The sequence below is a fragment of the Equus caballus genome, chromosome 8 (assembly GCF_041296265.1).
Source record: "Equus caballus isolate H_3958 breed thoroughbred chromosome 8, TB-T2T, whole genome shotgun sequence".
In the NCBI taxonomy this organism is placed as follows: Eukaryota; Metazoa; Chordata; class Mammalia; order Perissodactyla; family Equidae; genus Equus; species Equus caballus.
In genome coordinates, this window is record NC_091691.1 from 26924680 (window position 1) to 26942234 (window position 17555).

The 17555-nt window shown below is 53.0% G+C and overlaps 1 protein-coding gene across 3 annotated transcripts in view; it reads left to right on the plus strand.

Moving 5' to 3' along the window:
* The window catches only part of AACS (acetoacetyl-CoA synthetase), a 59809-nt gene that overhangs the window by 31737 nt on the left and 10517 nt on the right, over positions 1–17555 (plus strand). For 2 of the 3 annotated variants that reach the window (XM_023647322.2, XM_023647323.2), the window contains exons 9-12: positions 7392–7472; positions 10930–11054; positions 15625–15689; positions 15823–15945. In XM_023647322.2, coding sequence (XP_023503090.1) covers positions 7392–7472; positions 10930–11054; positions 15625–15689; positions 15823–15945 — 394 coding nt within the window. The remainder of the gene's footprint in view (positions 1–7391; positions 7473–10929; positions 11055–15624; positions 15690–15822; positions 15946–17555) is intronic. The other variant, XM_070275516.1, reaches the window with a different exon arrangement.

The following is a 17555-nucleotide window of genomic DNA, read 5'->3' on the forward strand; positions in this document are numbered from 1 at the left end:
TTCTTCATTGCCTATTTGGATTCCTTTTCTTTCTTTTTCTTGCCTAATTTCTCTGACCCAAACCTCCAGCAGTATGTTGATAAGAGTGGTGATATTGGGCACCCTTGTCTTGTTCCTGTTCTCAGAGGGATGGCTTTCAGTTTTTCCTCATTGAGTATGATGTTGGCTGTGGGTTTGTCATGTTTGGCCTTTATTATGTTGAGGTACTTTCCTTCTATACCCATTTTATTGAGAGGTTTTTTTTATCATAAATGGTTGTTGGATCTTGTCAAATGCTTTTTCTGCATCTATTGAGATGACCGTGTAGTTTTTATTCCTCATTTTGTTAATGTGCTGTATCACATTGATTGATTTGTAGATGTTGAACCATCCCTGTGTCCCTGGTATGAATCCCACTTGATCATGGTGTATAATCTTTTCATTGTATTGCTGTATTCAGTTTGCCAATGTTTTGTTGAGGATTTTTGCATCTATGTTCATCCCCAGTATTGGCCTGTAATTTTCCTTCTCTGTGTTGTCCTTGTCGAACTTTGGGATCAGGGTGATGTTGGCCTCATAGAATGAGTTAGGAAGTCTTCTGTCTTCCTCAATTTTTGGAAGAGTTTGAGAAGGATAGGTATTAAATCTTCTTTGAATGTTTGGTAGAATTCTTCAGAGAAGCCATCTGGTCCTGGACTTTTATTTTTTGGGAGGTTTTGATTACTGTTTCAATCTCTTTACTTGTGATTGGTCTACTCAGATGCTCTATTTCTTCCTGATTCAGTTTTGGTAGGTTGCATGAATGTAAGAATTTATCCATTTCTTCTAGATTGTCTAATTTGTTGGCATATAGTTTTTCATAATATTCTCTTATAATCCTTTGTATTTCTGTGGTATCTGTTGCAATTTCTCCTCTTTAATTTCTAATTTTATTTATTTGAGCCTTCTCTCTTTTTTTCTTGGTGAGTCTGGCTAAGGGTTTGTCGATTTCGTTTATCTTCTCAAAGAACCTGCTCTTTGTTTCATTGATCTTTACTACTATTTATTTTTGTTTCAATTTAATTTATTTCTGCTCTGATTTTTATTATTTCCCTCCTTCTGCTGACTTTGGGCTTTGTTTGTTCTTCTTTTTCTAAGTCTGTTAGGTGTAGTTTAAGATCGCTTGTTTGAGATTTTTCCTGCTTGTAAGGTGGGCCTGTAGTGCTATGAATTTCCCTCTTAGGACGGCTTTTGCTGCACCCGTGTGAGTTGGTATGGTGTATTTTCATATTCGTTTGTCTCCATTTTTTTTTTTGATTTCTCCTTTAGTTTATTTAATGGTCTATTGGTTTTTCAGCAGTGTGTGGTTTAGTCTCCACATCTTTGTCCCTTTCCCAGCTTTTTTCTTGTGCTTGATTCCTAGTTTCATAGCAGCATGATCAGAAAAGATGCTTGATATGATTTCAATCTTCTCAAGTTTATTGAGGCTTGCCTTGTTTCCCAGCATATGATCTGTCCTTGAGGATGTTCCGTGTGCGCTTGAGAAGGATGTATATTTTGCTGTTTTTCAATGGAGTGTTCTCTCTATATCTATAAAGTCCATCTGGTCTAGTTTTTCTTTTAAATCTACAATTTACTCGTTGGCTTTCTGTCTGGATGATCTCTCCATTGATGTAAGAGGGGTGTTCAGGTTCCCTACTTTCATTGTGTTGTTATTAGTATCTCCTTTTAGGGCTGTTAATAGTTGCTTTATGTGCTTTGGTGCCCCTGTGTTGGGTGCATAGGTAAGTATAAGTGTTACGTCCTCTTGGTGGAGTGTCCCTTTTATCATTATATACTGCCCCTCCTTGGCTCCCATTACCTGTTTTATCTTGAAGTCTGCTTTGTCTGATATAAGTATGGCAACACCTGCTTTCTTCTATTTGCCATTAGCTTGGAATATTTTCTTCCATCCCTTCACTCTGAGCTTATGTTTGTCTTTAGAGCTGAGGTGTGTTTCCTGGAGACAGCATATTGTTGGGTCTTGTTTTTTAATCCGTCTTGCTACTCAGTGTCTTTTGATTGGAGAATTCCACCCATTTACATTTAGAGTGATTATTGATAGACGAGGGCTTAGTGCTGCTGTTTTATTGCTCATTTTCCGGTTTTTCTGCATTTCCTTTGTTTCCCTTCCCATATATTTCAGGCTACCAATTCAGTTAGGTAGCTTTCTATGATGGTTTTCTTAGTTTTCTCTTTGTTTATCATTTGTGTCTCTTGTTCTGATTATTTGTTTAGTGTTTACCATGAGGTCTGTATAAAAAATCTCATGGATGAGATAGTCCATTTCCCGATAGCTGCTTATTTCCTTAGTCTAAGCTGATTCCACCCCTTTCCTCTTCTCCTTCGAAGTTATTCTTCTCACAGCTTATTCCATCTTGTGTGTGAGTTTGTGGTCAAAATGATGAGATTATATTTGTTTTTGGTGTTTTCCTTCCCTTTATCTTATAATTGTTTGCTAACCTGTTTAGAGAGCTGTAATTTTCTGATTTTGTCTACCTATTTATATCCTTGCTCAAGGCTTTGTAACTCCTTTCTTTTCCTTTTTATTTTAAAGAGTGGCACCTGAGTTGACAACTGTTGCCAATCTTCTTTTTTTTTTTTCCTGCTTTTTCTCCCCAAATCCCCCCAGTACATAGTTGTGTATTTTTACTTGTAGGTCCTTCTGGTTGTGGCATGTGGGACGCTGCCTCAGCATGGCCTGATGAGCGGTACCATGTCCACACCCAGGATGCAAACCAGCGAAACCCTGGGCCCCCAAAGCAGAGCATGCGAACTTAACCACTTGGCCACAGGGCTGGCCCACTCCTTTCTTTTTTTTTTTCAGGTATGAGTGCCTTCTTGAGGAGTTTTTGTGTGTGTGGGGGAGTCTTGTGGCGAGGAACTCCTTTAGCTTTTGTTTATTTGGGAATGTTTTTATTTCTCCATCATATCCGAAGGATATTTTTGCTGGATACGCTATTCTTGGCTGAAAGTTTTGCCTTTCAGAATTTTGAATATATCATTCCACTCTCCCCTAGCCTGTAAGATTTCTGCTGAGAAATGCACTGAAAGCCTAACAGGGATTCCTTTGTAAGGTACTTTCTTCTGCCTGACTTCCCTTAATAATTTTTCTTTGTCGTTGACTTTTGCCAGCTTTACTAATATATGTGTTTGAGAAGGTCTGTTTAACTGAATGTAGTTAGGAGATCTGCTAGCTTCTTTCACTTGTTTTTCCGGCCTCTTCCCCAGGTTTGGGAAGTTCTCAGCTATTATTTCTTTCAACAAGCTTTCTGCTGCATTCTCCCTGTCTTCTCCCTCTGGAATACCTATAACCCTTATGTTGCATTTCCTAATTGAGTCAGATATTTCTCGGAGAATTGCTTCGTTTCTTTTTAGTCTTAGTTCTTTCTCCTCTTCCACGTGAAGCATTTCTATGTTTCTGTCCTCTAAATTGCTAATTCTGTCCTCTGTAATATCAGCTCTATTGTTTCAGGAGTCCAGATTTTTCTTTATCTGATCGATTGTGTTTTCATCTCCAACATTTCTGATTGGCTTTTCTTTATAGTTCCAATCTCTTTTGTGAAGAAGCTCCTGATTTCATTGAACTGTCTATCTATATTTGGTTGTAACTTGAGTATTTTTGATAGCTATTTTGAATTTTCTGACATTTAGATTATAAATTTCTGTGCCTTCAGGATTGTTTTCTGGGTGCTTGTCATTTTCCTTCTGGTCTGGAGTTTTAATATATTTTTTCATACTGTTTGAGGTATGGATTTGTGCCTCTGCATAGTGACATTATCTCGTTGCAGCTTCCACCGGCCGCCACCGGGTGGGGGTCAAGAACTGTGTTTTCTGAGCCCACCGTGATCTGTGCCTCACTTGCTCACAGCTGCTGCTCTTCTCTCTGTGCGGGCTCTGGCCATCCAGCTGAGCTGGGGCACCAGGCAGGGCGAGAGGCACTTTCTTTCACCTGTGCGATCCTCGGGACATTCTTGCTCTGCCCTTGCTGTCTGCTCTCCTGGGGCGTTGGCTTGATGAAGTCACCCCCACAGTAGCTTAGTCTCCTCTGTGTGGGGCTTTCCCAAGGGCTGTGAGGGACTTGGAGAGAGAAGGTTGTTTTGTGGAGGGCCGCCCCTCCCTCCTCTGCTCTCTGAGCCATTTCATCCAGACCCTGGATCCTGCCACTGGGGGAGGGAGAGGAGATCCCCTTGCCTCCTTCCACTTCCTCTGGGGGTCCAGCACCTCCACCTTCAGACGTATGGCTGCGTGGGTCTCTCAGACATCTTTTGTGTTGCGTGAATGTTCTGTTGGTATATGGATGTCCTTTTCTTTGTATCTTAGCGGGGAGAGTCTAAGGGAAGCGCTCACTCCCCCTTGATGCTGACATCACTCGATAATCGACTTTGACATTTTTGAGGACTCCAGGTTCCTGGTCTTGCAGGACGGCTCTCTTTGGATTTGTCTCATGTTTCCTCATGGTAGGTCTGAGTGCAGGTTATGAAATATAACAGATACATGAGAGCCTGTCAGTGCACAGCTGGCGACTTCTTGGGAGACCACAGGGCATGAGGGAGGGAGGATGTCCAGGGGCGAAAGGCTGTATTTCTGGAAGTAAGACTGGCTGCACTGCGCTGCCTTTTCCTAGGAGCGGAACCACCCTACTTCATTCATCAGGTCGGGGCGGGCAGAGTCTGAGGTGCCGTTCACTGTGGCTGCCGGGATCACGTGTTCCCTGGAGAGCCCTGGGCCGCCGGTCAAAGGCCTGTTACAACAAGACGTAGAGATGAGCATTTTTAGAAACCTTGCAGACAAGGGTGGGGTGTGTGGCAAAGCAGCAGACATTTTAGGAGAGGTTGAAATGTCTAAGTGTACTTTTATTTTTAGTGCTTTTTTGCATAGCGCATGTCCCTTTTTTAGGAGAGGAACATAACGTGTTAGATACAATGTAGCGTGCTCATAAAGTCATCGTGAATGGTATATTTAGAGTATGGGGAAATCGGGAAGAGGTATACTTATTCTGTGTTCGCTGGGCTCTTGCATCTCAGAGAAGTGACTGAGCACTTCCCATTTTCAGGAGTTACCGTGAAGGGCCACAGCGATGGGCCTGCCGCGGTCCCCCCGGTTTATCAGGGGTGGGGAGGCTGTGTGCCTGGTTTGCTGTTGGCTGGTTTGCATTTTCTGAGTCTGAAATCTCTAAGAAAGCAGCTTCCCTCCTCCTTTATTGCTGATCTTGCTTGAGACCCATGAAAGCTGCTCCCACTTCCTTACCCTGAGATGCGGCCATAAACACTGGAAAATTAAGGGAACAACTCATGTGAGTTGTTCAGATTCGTACCGAGAGATCCCTGAGGGAGAAGCGAAGCTCCTGCAGAGGCTGAGGATGATGGACAGATGAACAGACGTGGGCTACAAACAGGCCGCGCTGGAGCAGATCCTATAGGTGAAGAAGCAGATTTAAATTAAATGCTGATTTTAAGGAAAAAAGACAATGGGGCCAGGCCCCATGGCCGAGTTGTTAAAGTTCCACGTCCTCCGCTTTGGCGGCCTGGGTTCGGATCCCGAGTTTGGACCTACTCCACTCACCAGCCACGCTGTGGAGGTGGCCCACATACAGAAGAATAGAGGAGGACTGGCACAGATGTTAGCTCAGGGCTGGTCTTCCTCACACGCACACACAAAGGACAGGGGGAGGGGCATTGTCCCAGGTTTGTGTCATCGGGGAGCCCCCAGTCCTTGCAGTGGATTTGCCGTGTGAACATTTAGTTTCACTGAGAGTGTTCCTGAAACGTTTGTCGTCCCCAAATCGTCTCACCCCGAGTGAGAACAGTGTGTGTCGTGGGACTTTCCATGGGAGCCCGTGCCTGCCCTGGGTGGGGGGAGGCCGTCCCTGACCCCCGATGCCCTCTTGATAAACCCACTGGAGACGCAGCTCCTGGAGGCTGGAGGTGACCCAAGGGAGCCCTCAGAAGGGGCCTGTCCCTCCCCGTAGCCCCCCACTGCCTTCCGCAGGCCTGGGCGTGGCCTGTCACAGGGGTGGCCTCTCCCTGCCTGGTGGTGGTGGGCCTTTTGGGACAGACTCTGGAATAGGAGTTCTGGCTCTTCGATTAGAGAGTTTGTTGGGTAGAATTGTTTCTGTTGAGCTTTTAAAGGGATTATCTTCTCCTATTGGCTTGTTTTGTTTCTCTCGTTTACCCGGAGGGTCGTAAAGGCTGGGTCCTTGCTTCAGCCTGCATCGTCCCTAAACAAACAGGGCCACCGGTGCCCTCAGCCAGGTGCTGTCATCTGCAGACGAGGCCAAATGCAGTGGTCTGGTCTGTTGTGCCTCGGAAGGGCAGCATCCTTCAAGGATCGTGTGTGAGATGCATTGTAAAGAAGGGAAACTGAGGCAGAGAGTGATTATGTGGCTGGTGTAGAGCCCCTTGTGCTGCTTTCTGGATCGTGCTCAGTGATGGGGAGCTTCCTGTCCCTGGCCCGCTGTCAGCCACAGACAGACAGAGAATTGTTTGGACTGAGTGAGTCTGGGCCCTGGAAAATACTATGCAGCTAGCTGTCAAGAAACCGTGAGCAAGCCTCTGGGTCCTGATGAAGAGCTCCAAGGTCTGGTAAGTGGGAACAGCGAAGTGCAGGACGACACGTCCAGATAGAAAACCAGCATAAATCAATAGATGCTGATAGGCAAGGACCCACCCGGGCAAGAGACGCAGGAAACTGAGTCACTGGGAGCCTTGGGGGAACTGGTGTGGGGCAGAGAGAGTGCAGGCTTTTCATGGTATGTGCTTTAGAGTTTTGGACCACGTGAATAGACTGCCCATTAAACATTAGAATTAAAAAATAATACACGGTGTGTAGGGGTAGGAGGGTGGGGGTCTGCCTAGGCGTTTGTTTGAGCTGAAAGCAGGGTCTCGTGCCGCCCCTTGGCTGAGGCGTCCCTGAGCTCTGCCCCGAGGCCCGCAGAGCTGCAGATGCAGCAGTGGCCCTGAGTCCCTGTGACAGTCTTGCTCGGCCCTCTGCCTTCCCCGTCTGCCCCGAGCTGGCGCCCTGTTCTGGAGACCCTGTTGTTGCACCGAGCCCCCGATCTTCGCCCTTATCTTTAGCTGTGACTCCCTGTCGACAGGCTTCACTCCCCTTCGCCTGAGGTTGGGGGTCCCCTGGTGCTCCCGAGCTCTCTGAAGCCCAGAGCTCGCCAGCCGGCAGGAGCTGTCAGAGGCTTCCCCTCGGGTCCTCAGTGACTCTCAGGGATCAGGTGGCAGGAGCATTGCTCATCCAGGTGACGATGCTCAAAAATCTGCTTCCTCTGGAAAGGAAAGGGAGATTTACTTTGCCTCCCCCGGGCAGAGCGTCTGTGCCTTTTGTGCCTGGTACAGGTGCCTGCGGAGGAGGCCGCTGGCTCACCGTCTCTCGCCTCTCCCCAGGGCACCCTCCTCCAGCACCTGAAGGAGCACATTCTTCATGGCAACACGACCAGCAGCGACATCATCTTGTATTACACCACGGTGAGTGGGTCCCGAGGTGTGAAGGGAGGGGGTGTGCTGGGTGGCGGCCCCCCCGCCCCGGGCATGTGTCCCTCCCTGGTCACTTTGCTCCCTCCGGGTCCCCAGGCTTTGGGCCTCTCTGCTCTGTCTTCCCGCCTCTCCCCGGTCGCATGTGTTAATAGCAGGAAGCACAGGAGGCCCCAGGCTGTGCATGCGCAGCGGCTCCTGCCGATGGTCCTATCCCTCAGCCCTCACTCCGGCCCTGCCTCCCCCTGTCCCGCTGCCCACTGGAGTCTCGGGCCCGCATCCTCGCTCCTTGATTTGGCCTGTACTCCCCGCGGACCCCGGTTGCCTCTGGGAGACGCAGTGCACTGGGGAACTCTAGAGACCAAGGAGACTGCCTAGTGATTCGGTCTCTGAGCCCCGAGGCTCGTGGCTGAGATCTGCCATTCAGCCAGCAGGACAGGAGCCACCCAAGATGGCGGGAGGATCGTCAGGTCTTAGCTGCACAGCGGAAAGTGACTCTGACCGATGCCAACAGAAGAGTGGTTTATTGGAAGGCCGTTGGGTGGTGTGGGAGGCAGAATAATGGTCCCCAAAGATGTCCATGTCCTAATTCCCAGAGCTGTGAATCATGACCTTACGTGGCTTTGCCGGTGTGGTTCAGTTAAGGGTCTTGAGGTGCGGAGATGGCGCTGGGTTATCCAGGTGGCCCAGTGCGGTCACGGGCCCTTATAAGAGGAGGCAGGAGGCTCAGAGTCAGAGGAGCTGTAACGACAGAAGCAGAAGTCGGAGCGACATGGGGCCATGAGCCAAGGAATGCAGGCGGCCTCTAGAAGCTGGAAAAGGCAAAGAGCTGCCCCCCGTGAGCCTCCAGAAGGAACGCAGCCCGCTGACACCTCGATCTGGGACTTCTGACCCCCAGAACTTTCAGATTATAAATTTGTGTTGTTTTAGGCCACGAAGTTTGTGGCAGTTTCTCACAACAGCAGTGACAGGAAATGCATGAGCTGCTCAGTTACTGCAGCAGCTGGGGATCCAGGCAAGGAGACCAGCGGGGGCCAGAGGGAGGCTGCCCAGGGAGACCAGAGCCGCCCCCACAGGGAGACCCAGGCCCGGAGAGCAGCGTGCGGCCCCTGCTCCCCTGAGCCTGCGCCTCTGCCCGGCCCCCTGAAGCTGGCAGGCAGACGTCTGACCCTCAGCTTCTCCCTGAAGTGTGTGTCTCAGAATCCTGCGAAGGCTGGAGCATCCCCCACGTAAGGAAGGGGTCTCAGGTGGCCAAGGAATGCAGACAGACGTAGCAGAAGCTGATGACCACGAGTCCCCTCTGTGTCCGACGTCACTGGGACGGATGGTAGAACAGGGTGGGGGGTCCAGCCTCCAGCGCAGTGACACATTTAGTGGGGAATACGTGTCCTCAGACCAAAGCCTGGGTTCCAGGGGTTGGAGATGTTCCTAACGTTGCCGATGCTGAAAGATGAGAGCTTAGGACAAGTTGAAGGACGTGGGGTCTCCACCCAAGGGAAAAAAACTCAGAATCGGCTTTTTCCGAGACCGCAAATATCAGGAGGTTCCGCTCCCTGGATGACGATTCCGCACGGAGTTTTTAAGGGAACAGGATGCTGGAGGTGTGTCCCCATCCTGTGAGGCTCATGCCCCGGCCCTGGCTGTGCCCCTGGGACAGACCCCGGGACCAAGCAGACAGGACTGGAGCCTGAGAGTGCTCTGGCCGTGTGACCAGGGGTGGGTTGCTGCATCTCTCTGTGCTCCCAGCTGTAGACTGGGGGCTTAGGCAGTGACTTGGGTTTCTTCCAGCTGCAGGGTTCTCCCAGACCCTGCACCCACTGCCCATGTGCAGGACGGTGGTCCCGGGCACCGCCAGGCCGGAGCCCTTTCCTGCAGAACCGCGGCCCGCAGTGTCCGCCAAGTCTCGCTTTGGATTCAAAAGCCCAGCAGCGGCGCTGATGGCCAAGTCGGCTGCCTGTCTGGGACGTGGCCACTTACAGTGACAGGTTTTGCTTCGAGGGCACGGACACAATGGAAGGACTGAAAACTCGGGAGCAGTTTCCATGAAGGCGTCTCTCTTTTCCGGAGGCATCCTGCCCGGGAAGGATTGGGCAGTTGGCGTTTTCCATCGAGCAAGCCTGGTGCCGACTGCAGCCTCGGGTGGCGGTGGCTGTGGGGCCCCCATCCCTCCCAAGCCAGGCCCATGGGGTGCCACTTGCTGACCGACTCTGACAGCTACACATTGAGGCAGCCGGGTGCAGTCCTGTTTGGGGCGCCCAGCCTGGGTTCCTCTGTTAGGAGTAATTCCTTAATGAAAAAAACTCACTGTAGGACGTTAAAACCTCTTAACAAAGCAGCTCAACGACCCAGAGAGTTTCGTGTGGTTCCTCTGCCCTTTGCTGCATCATTTGCCGTCCCCACCAGACTTTACTGGTTGTGCCCCATGCACTCTTGTCTGGAGCTTTCCCACTGGAGTCCCCAACCTGAGGACTGCTTGGGGTGCCTCCTCACGTGGCCGCCCGGTCCCCATTGGCGGGATTCTGACCTGGGGCAAGGCCGGGACACCCGGTGACCGTCCGCTCCAGGCTCCAGTCTTGCAGTGGGGCCTCCTGGCCCCCTTGCTGAGCGGGTGGGGGCAGGCTGGTCCCTCTGCCCTCCGGCCGAGCTGCCTGCTGGAACTTCCCCCTGCTCCCTGGCACTCTCCTTATATTTGTTTAGCTCCAGAACCCCCGACAGATTCTCCCTGCCTGTGTGGGACTGCCGTTGTCAGTGGGGCCGTGAGCGCCTTTTGGCCTTTTAAAAGACTTTTAAACAAAGCTCTGCTTGCGTTTGTCCAGCCATGTGGGGACACAGCGAGAGGTCGGCGTCTTCCAGGGCCCAGAGGCAGCCACCTCAGTCCTTCTCGTGCGTGTTCTGTGTGCACCTGCGGACGTGTTGCCGCCTTTACTGGTCTCGAGTGTGTGTGTGTTTTCACCCATCCGCCCTTTTCTGTATCCCAGTGGGGTTAGGCCGTGCCCCCTCTGCTGGGCTTGTCTTGCCCCTCAAGTTTGTCTTCCAGACAGTTCCACATCAGCCCAGACCTCATTCTTTCCTGTGGCTGCATAGGGGCTAACTCATGAGCCGGGTGCCATCCTGAACATTTGCTGTGGGTTCACTGATGCGGAGTCTGTGTCCAGACTATGTGGCACTGTTCCTGTGTCGACGGGCGTCTCCGTGCCTTTCAGTCTCCCGTCACCAGCCGGGCCGCAGTCAAGTCTTTGACACGTCTTAGTGCACACGCGTGAGCATATGTGTACTGGAGACTCTTGACGTGGAATTGGTGGGGCAGAGCACCACGTGTTGGAAACGGGCAGTTCTCGCCAACGTGGGGCTCAGTTTTAGGTGGTTCTCCAGGGACACGAGAGGCTGAGTGACAGGTGATGGGAGCTGGCCCAGCGCTTGGTTGACACCGCGCTCCTTCTGTCTGTTCCAGGTCGGCTGGATGATGTGGAACTGGACGGTGTCCGCTCTTGCCACGGGGGCGGCCCTGGTCCTGTACGACGGCTCCCCGCTGGTGCCCACGCCCAACGTGCTCTGGGACCTGGTGGACAGGATCGGGTAGGTTCCTGGGCAGCGAGCATGGCCGCAGAGCTGCGCCACCGTCCCCTCGTGTGGGATCTGGGTGCCGTCTCCCAGTGCTTTGCCATTCTGGATGTCTCCCTCTTGAGGGGCCTGTGGGAGGGCGTGGAGGTGCCAGAAGCAGTTGAAGGTGTCAAGGGGGGTGGGAAGGGGTGGGTGCCCCGGCAGGGACCGATCAAGGAGATGGGGCTCTTCCGTGTGGAGGAGGCCCAGCCGTGAGCCCTCAGGCATCCGGGCACCGGGGGTGGGAATGTGGTCTTAGCTCTGTCACTCGGAACCTAAGAGCTGCCGGAGAGGCTCCGAAGAGGACGCCTAGGGCCGGGAGAGCGCTGCTTGGCCCAGGGCTCCTCGCCTCGAGGGTGAGAGAGTGTGACCCAGGCTGGACGGGCAGACCTGTTCCCGGGACGCGTGGGCAGCCTCACAGAGGGTCGGTGCAGAGTCTGTTATGGGGGCGTTCGTAGAGCCCGTCTTTCTCTGAGCCCGATGGTGAAGAGAGCTCTGCTTGTCGCTGGCTGTCCCCCAGCGCTGGCCGGCCGTCTCCTGGAGTCTCTGGAGCCCGTCACAGGTGTGCTCCCCAATGCCTCCTGCCAGTGCTGCAGAGGGCGTCTCCACCTCCCACATTCCCGCCAACAGCCCGGCCCGTGGTTGGGTGACAGGTGGGGTCGGAAGCCAGTTACCAGGGGGCGTTGAGAAAGTGGGGAGGGAGAAGGGCCCTGTCCTCCCCGTCCCCTCCTCCTCGGCTCTGTTGGAAACTGTCGGCAGAGCCTGTTCACGGGCACGTTCTCTGCTGATGAGTTAACCGTAACTGGTGCATAATTGTTCTCGCTGCCACGGTTCGTGGTCGCCGCTGGCTTGATGATCGTGTTTCCAGGAATGAGGGTGTGGAGGCCGGCAGAGCTCTGGGCCGAGTCAGCCACCCTCTGAATCATTCTGGTTACTTTAAGTTTGGATCCGTTCACAGTAGGGAAACAGAAGGAAGCCGCTAACGTTTTTAAACCCTTGGCCGTTAATATTTGAAATGTAACTTGCCTGGCCTGGGTAATATTTACATCCTGACGTTTGGCTCACAATGTTAATGAGGATGTAAATATTACCCAGGCCATTAGGTTATTTCCTAATGAGGCTGTTTCCAGCGAAAGGTTAATGGGATCCCTGGGAACTTAGATGGCTTTAAGATCCTTACCCATAATACCTGCAGGCTGGGCTCCTGGTGACACTTTTGGGGCGTGTGTGTGTGTTACAGGAAGAGGAAGGGAGAGGAAAATGTACATCACTGGGGCTTAGAGGTAATGAAGTTGGACGAAGGGTCACAGCAAAAGCCAGCTTTGTGTGTGAGTGTGTGTATGTGTGTGGGTGAGAGTATGTGTGTGTACATCAGTGTGTATGTGTGCACGAGTATAAGAAAATGTGTGTATATGAGCAAGTGTGAGCATATATGCATGTGAGTGAAAATGAATGAGCATGTGTGCATGTGCATGGGTGTAATGGGTGTATGAGAGTGTGTGTGTGCACACATGGGTGGTGAGTGTGTGTGTATGAGTGTATGTGTGTGCCTGTGTGAGTGTGTTCACAGCTCTGTGCTCTGGATCTGAGCACCTGCCTTCCAGCGGCCGGGTCGGCCTGTGATCAGATGCTGCCTGAGCCGTAGCCTGGGCGTCCGCAGGACCCCTCTGCCCGGCCACCCTCCTCGGCTTCAGCAAGGCTGTGGGTGCAGCTTCCCAGCCTGGCAGGGCCGGGGTGAGGGCACGGGAGGACCCGGGCCTCTGTGTCTGCTCCGACCACCAGCGTGGTTACAGGAGTGGGCGGGTCGGAGGGCAGGATGCCTTCAGCTTAGCCTTGCCCGTCTCCTGAAAACTAAATAAAACACAGTTAAACGTGGGCACAGAAGCCCCTGCTGGTTTGTGGCGGGGGGGGGCGACTCCTGGGATGCGCAGGGCAGGCAGAGTCTGCTCAGCTCTGCTTTGGTGCCGCCGATGTTTGTATAATGTCGATGAGCTTAGGAGGGGAATCTCCCTTGATGGGTATCCTGTCAGCTCACAGGCCTATTAGCAGATTGGATAACTGTTGATTTTGTCGGCACGAACAAGATTCTTTTAAAAGACGAACTTATTCGTTTGACCAGGGGGGCGTTCCGGTCAGGGTCAGGGCCACAACGCTGGGGCCTTCTGTCCGGGTTTTGCTGGTAACTGGGCAGGTGTCACGGTCGCCCGAGTGGCCCCGTGTCCTGTCTCCTAGGGGGCTTACTGTAAGGTAGTTCCGGATGGAGCATCGTGATGGGCGAGCGAGCTCATCTGTCAGAGTGGACTCGTTGGGCCAACATTTGCCACATCGTTTGCACACCCTTCACGGGTTTGGGGGTCTGCTCTGCGCCAAGCACCCTGCTGGGCCCTGGGGTACACACAGCAGGACCGTGATGGAGCAGGTCGCTGTCCTCGTGGGGCTGGCACTCTAAGGGGGGAGGCAAGGAGAAGAGAGAGAAGGTGAGCTCAGGCTGCTATCAGTGTGTCGTAGACCTGGGGTCGGGGAGGGTCCTGGGAGGTGACGGCATTGGGGCTGGGGCCTGGACGTTTAGGACTGGGGGACACGTGTTCCAGGCAGAGGGAGCAGCAGGGGCCGAGGCCCTGAGGGGGACTGAGATTGGTGTGCTGGGGAAGCTGGAAGGAGACCCTTGTGGCGTGAATGTGAAGAGTCGGGGGGCCGGGGAGGGGGCCGAGGGAGCCTGGTGGGGGTGGGGGAGAGCGTGTTCTCAGAGGGGGTTTTTCTGCGTGAAACGGGACACCGTTGGAACGTTGGAGTGAGCGGAGCTACCTGATCTGGCTCACGTTTGTAAGGGCTCAGCCTCGCTCCCGCGTGGAGAATGAATTGTGGGCCCAGGGCAGACGCAGGGAGATGGGTCTTAGGCTGATGGAGCCTTCCACGTGCGAGAGGTGGCCGAGGCGGAGCTGTCTGTGAGCTGTCCGTACACGGCTCCTCCGGGCTCTGGCGAGGGGCGTGGGGTCTGACGCCGAGAGCTGGGCAGCTGCTCGTTCTCCCTGTGGTCATCCCAACGGTTCTGCTCACGATCCGCAGCACCGAGCGCCCAGACAGGCTCCCGCACGGTGAGGACTAAGTGCTTTTAAAATTATCTCATGCAAGCACTGGAGACAGACGGGGAGACCTTGTCAGTTCTCCAGACCGTGGGCTGGGCCTCGGGCCCAGCACCTTCTGGTCTTTATCTGTTGTCAGCTGCAGACTTACACGTGTGACTCGAGCGCTAGTTAGAACCACAGAGAGCCATCGATTTGGGGGAGGGAGGTGGGGAGCGAGCAGAATAAAACCCACGTGTTGTGTTGATGTGGTTGGTGATTGGAGATCCCTGTGCCTGTGGCCGGGGGCGGTCATGGCCGTCCAGGCCGGGCGTTCCGCCATCACAGGGTGACGGGCTCCCTAGTCTTCTTTTAAGATGCAGATATTCCCAAAGGGTGACCCCTTAATCCTTGGAGGTGACCTGAAATTATTAATCAGGCTACCTGACTTCGTGAAATACGCATGGGGGGCCGTGGGAGGAGCGGGTCCATTTCCTGCTTCCCACAACCTCCCCCTCTGGAAACAGCCCTCTGGAGTGCAGCGACCTGGGAGGTGCCTGAGGTTTTCGTCGGGGCATGGTGGTCCAGGCGGGCAGGAGCTATGACAGGCAGCAGCTCTGAGGGGCCCCACCCTGCTGCCGCTTTGGCCCCTCCCAGCCCAGTAGCCCCGAATCACTGATGTCTTGTGTCTGCCTCTCAGCATCCATGTGTGGCCATCTCCCCAGAATGGATGAGGCCTTGCTGCCCAGAGGGACGAGGACGGGCCTTGATTTTGTAGCCTCCTTTGGGCCCCGAGAGAACCGTTCTTTAGGGGAAAAGAGAGTTTGCACTCCAGGGGCTGTGTTGCTGCAGGAGCAGCGAGGAGGGGAATCGATACTGACCACGCTCTCCCATCAGAAACGTGCTGATTGACACCCAGCCTAACGTGTCGCCCTCCGAGCGCAGACGCGAGCATCGAGGACAGTAGGTTCTCGGAAAGCGCTGGAAAAGAGATGAGCTGTGATTTTCTAAGTTTCGTTAAACTAGGAGCTTACCTAAGAAAAGGCAATGGGTCGAGAATTCCAGGTGTGGCACCTGTTCTCATGAAAGGCCTGGAGCCCTCCCCACTTTGTTGGAGGATGGACGTGTGAGGTTGGAATCGAGGCTCCGATTTTGTGGCCCCCACTGGTCCCCAGAGGAAATATTGTGCAGTTGGGGACATCTTGGGTTTATGTGCGAACGATTGTTTTAAATGTTAGAGGGAGCCAGGTCCCCTGCGCCTTGGAGCTGCTGCGAAGGCCTGTCACTGCTGTTACAGAGCAAACACAGGTGTTGTGACTTGCTTTCAACTAAATATTAACTATTAATCAGCCCAGAAAAATGACGTGTCTTGGGTTTTGCAAACCGGTCAGAAATGAGGCACTGATTTTAGAAAGCTTTAGTGTGTGGAATGAGCAAGAGCCGTGAAGAATTTCTGCTGTTTTCCTTCCCTCCTGCACCCTTAGCATCACCATCCTCGGAACGGGTGCCAAGTGGCTGTCTGTGCTCGAAGAGAAGAACTTGAAGCCGGGTGAGTGGGCGTCTCAGAGCCCGCGCCCTGTTCCCAGCAGGGCGGCCAGGGCCGCTGTGCTCCTGTCCCTGCGCGCACGCCGGGCTGCGGGCGCCCGGCTGAGCTCTGACCTCTCCCTGATTCTTGGCCCTAGCGGAGAGTCACAGTCTGCAGACGCTGCACACGATCCTGTCCACCGGCTCCCCGCTGAAAGCCCAGAGCTACGAGTACGTCTACAGGTGCATCAAGAGCCGCGTCCTGCTCGGCTCCATCTCAGGTACGCGTCCTCTCCGTGCGCCTGCGCTGGGGAGGGCGGTCCCAGCCGAGTCAGAGGGCATGCGGGCGCGGCCAGGCCGGCCCTAAGTGTCGAGGCTCCTTGTTCGCGGGAGGGGTGTTCATTAAAGTCGCTGTGAACGCTGCGTTAGCGAATACGGAGCCATCGCTCTGGGGAGGTGTCTATGTGCGCACACCTCACGGCAGTCATAGGCTTCAGTCCTAAAAACGGCTCATCCTGGCAGATTCTGTTTTCTTTATTTTACAAAAGAGAACGGGGTTCAGAAGTGTCAAGTGGCCATCCTGAGGTGCCCGGCTGCCCGGGTGGGTGCAGGGCGGGGTGCAGACCCCCGTCCAGCTGGCCCAGAGCCCAAGTGGGCTGCCCTGTCCACCTCCGTCCACCGCCCTTCTCTGTCCCAGAGCTGAGACCAGAGGGCAGGGCACCGCCCAGCTGGGCCCCGGCCGGGAACATACCCATCGGGCGACTTGAGTGTTTCACTCTCTGTGCGCATCGTCGAGCGGCTTTGGCAGCACCCAAGGGTTGATTTTGAGGTTACAAATAAATTTTAGCAAGTAGGCAAATTGGCAAATACAAACTCTGTAAATAGCAAAGATTGACTATATATAAGGACAATGATTGTGACATTGTTTATATTAGTTAAAAACTGGAAATCACGTGTATGCCCAGTAGAAGGGAATTGAGTAATTTATAATGCATCCTTAATTTACACAGCCGTGAAAAGCGATGTGATGAAAGTTTTTATTTAGATGGAAATATATTTATTGACATTGACAGATGGCCGTGGATATGTTGAGTGAAAAAAGCAGATTGTAGAGTTATAAAGTGTGGTCATTATGTAGATTGGAAAAGGGGAATTTACGGATGTCTATCTATATACACACTCACATGGGTCTATGTATGGGAGTTGGAATTTCAAGTGACTTGCCTGTGGCTGCTGCTCTGTCTACTCAATGGAATTGTGCAAAACTTGAATTGCCCGAAGCAAGCAGAGTTTGTATGATATTTGTTTGAGAAGGTCTTTGTCTCTGTGGGGAGGGACCAGGGGTCAGGGACACGAGTTTTACTCTTTCTCCTCCCGAAACTTCTGGGTTTTGTCTTCTGCATCACCGGGGACTCGAGGTGCTGGGAGAAGGCAGGAGGGACCTCGCGTTTCCATTCTCTGCCTGAGGGAAAAAGTCAGGTCATCTTAGAGCTGAGGCCAGAATTAAGCCCCGTTGTTGGAAGCATCGAGTCCTTTTATGTGGATCTTGAACCCCCAGCCCCCAGTTCATCTACCCAGAGCATGATTAGGAGAAGGCATTTGTTTAAGTTAAGAAGATACCTTTCCAGGTGCACAGACAGGTACAAAGAGGAGCAGAGACACCAGGGTCTGAGCCACCTAGTGGAGGACTCGTGTCTGTGTGTCTGTGTCTGGTGTGCGTGTGTGAGTCTGTGCTCAGGACACCCCGCGGGGCGTCACACAGGGTCCCTGCCCACCCAGGGTGCTCTAGTGAGGGGCAGTTCTTAGGCAGTGGTGGGTCTGGGGTCGAGGGTTAACTTCCTTTCCTCTTGGTGGACTTGGGGTCTGGCTGCCTTTCGAGCCCCTTCCTAAA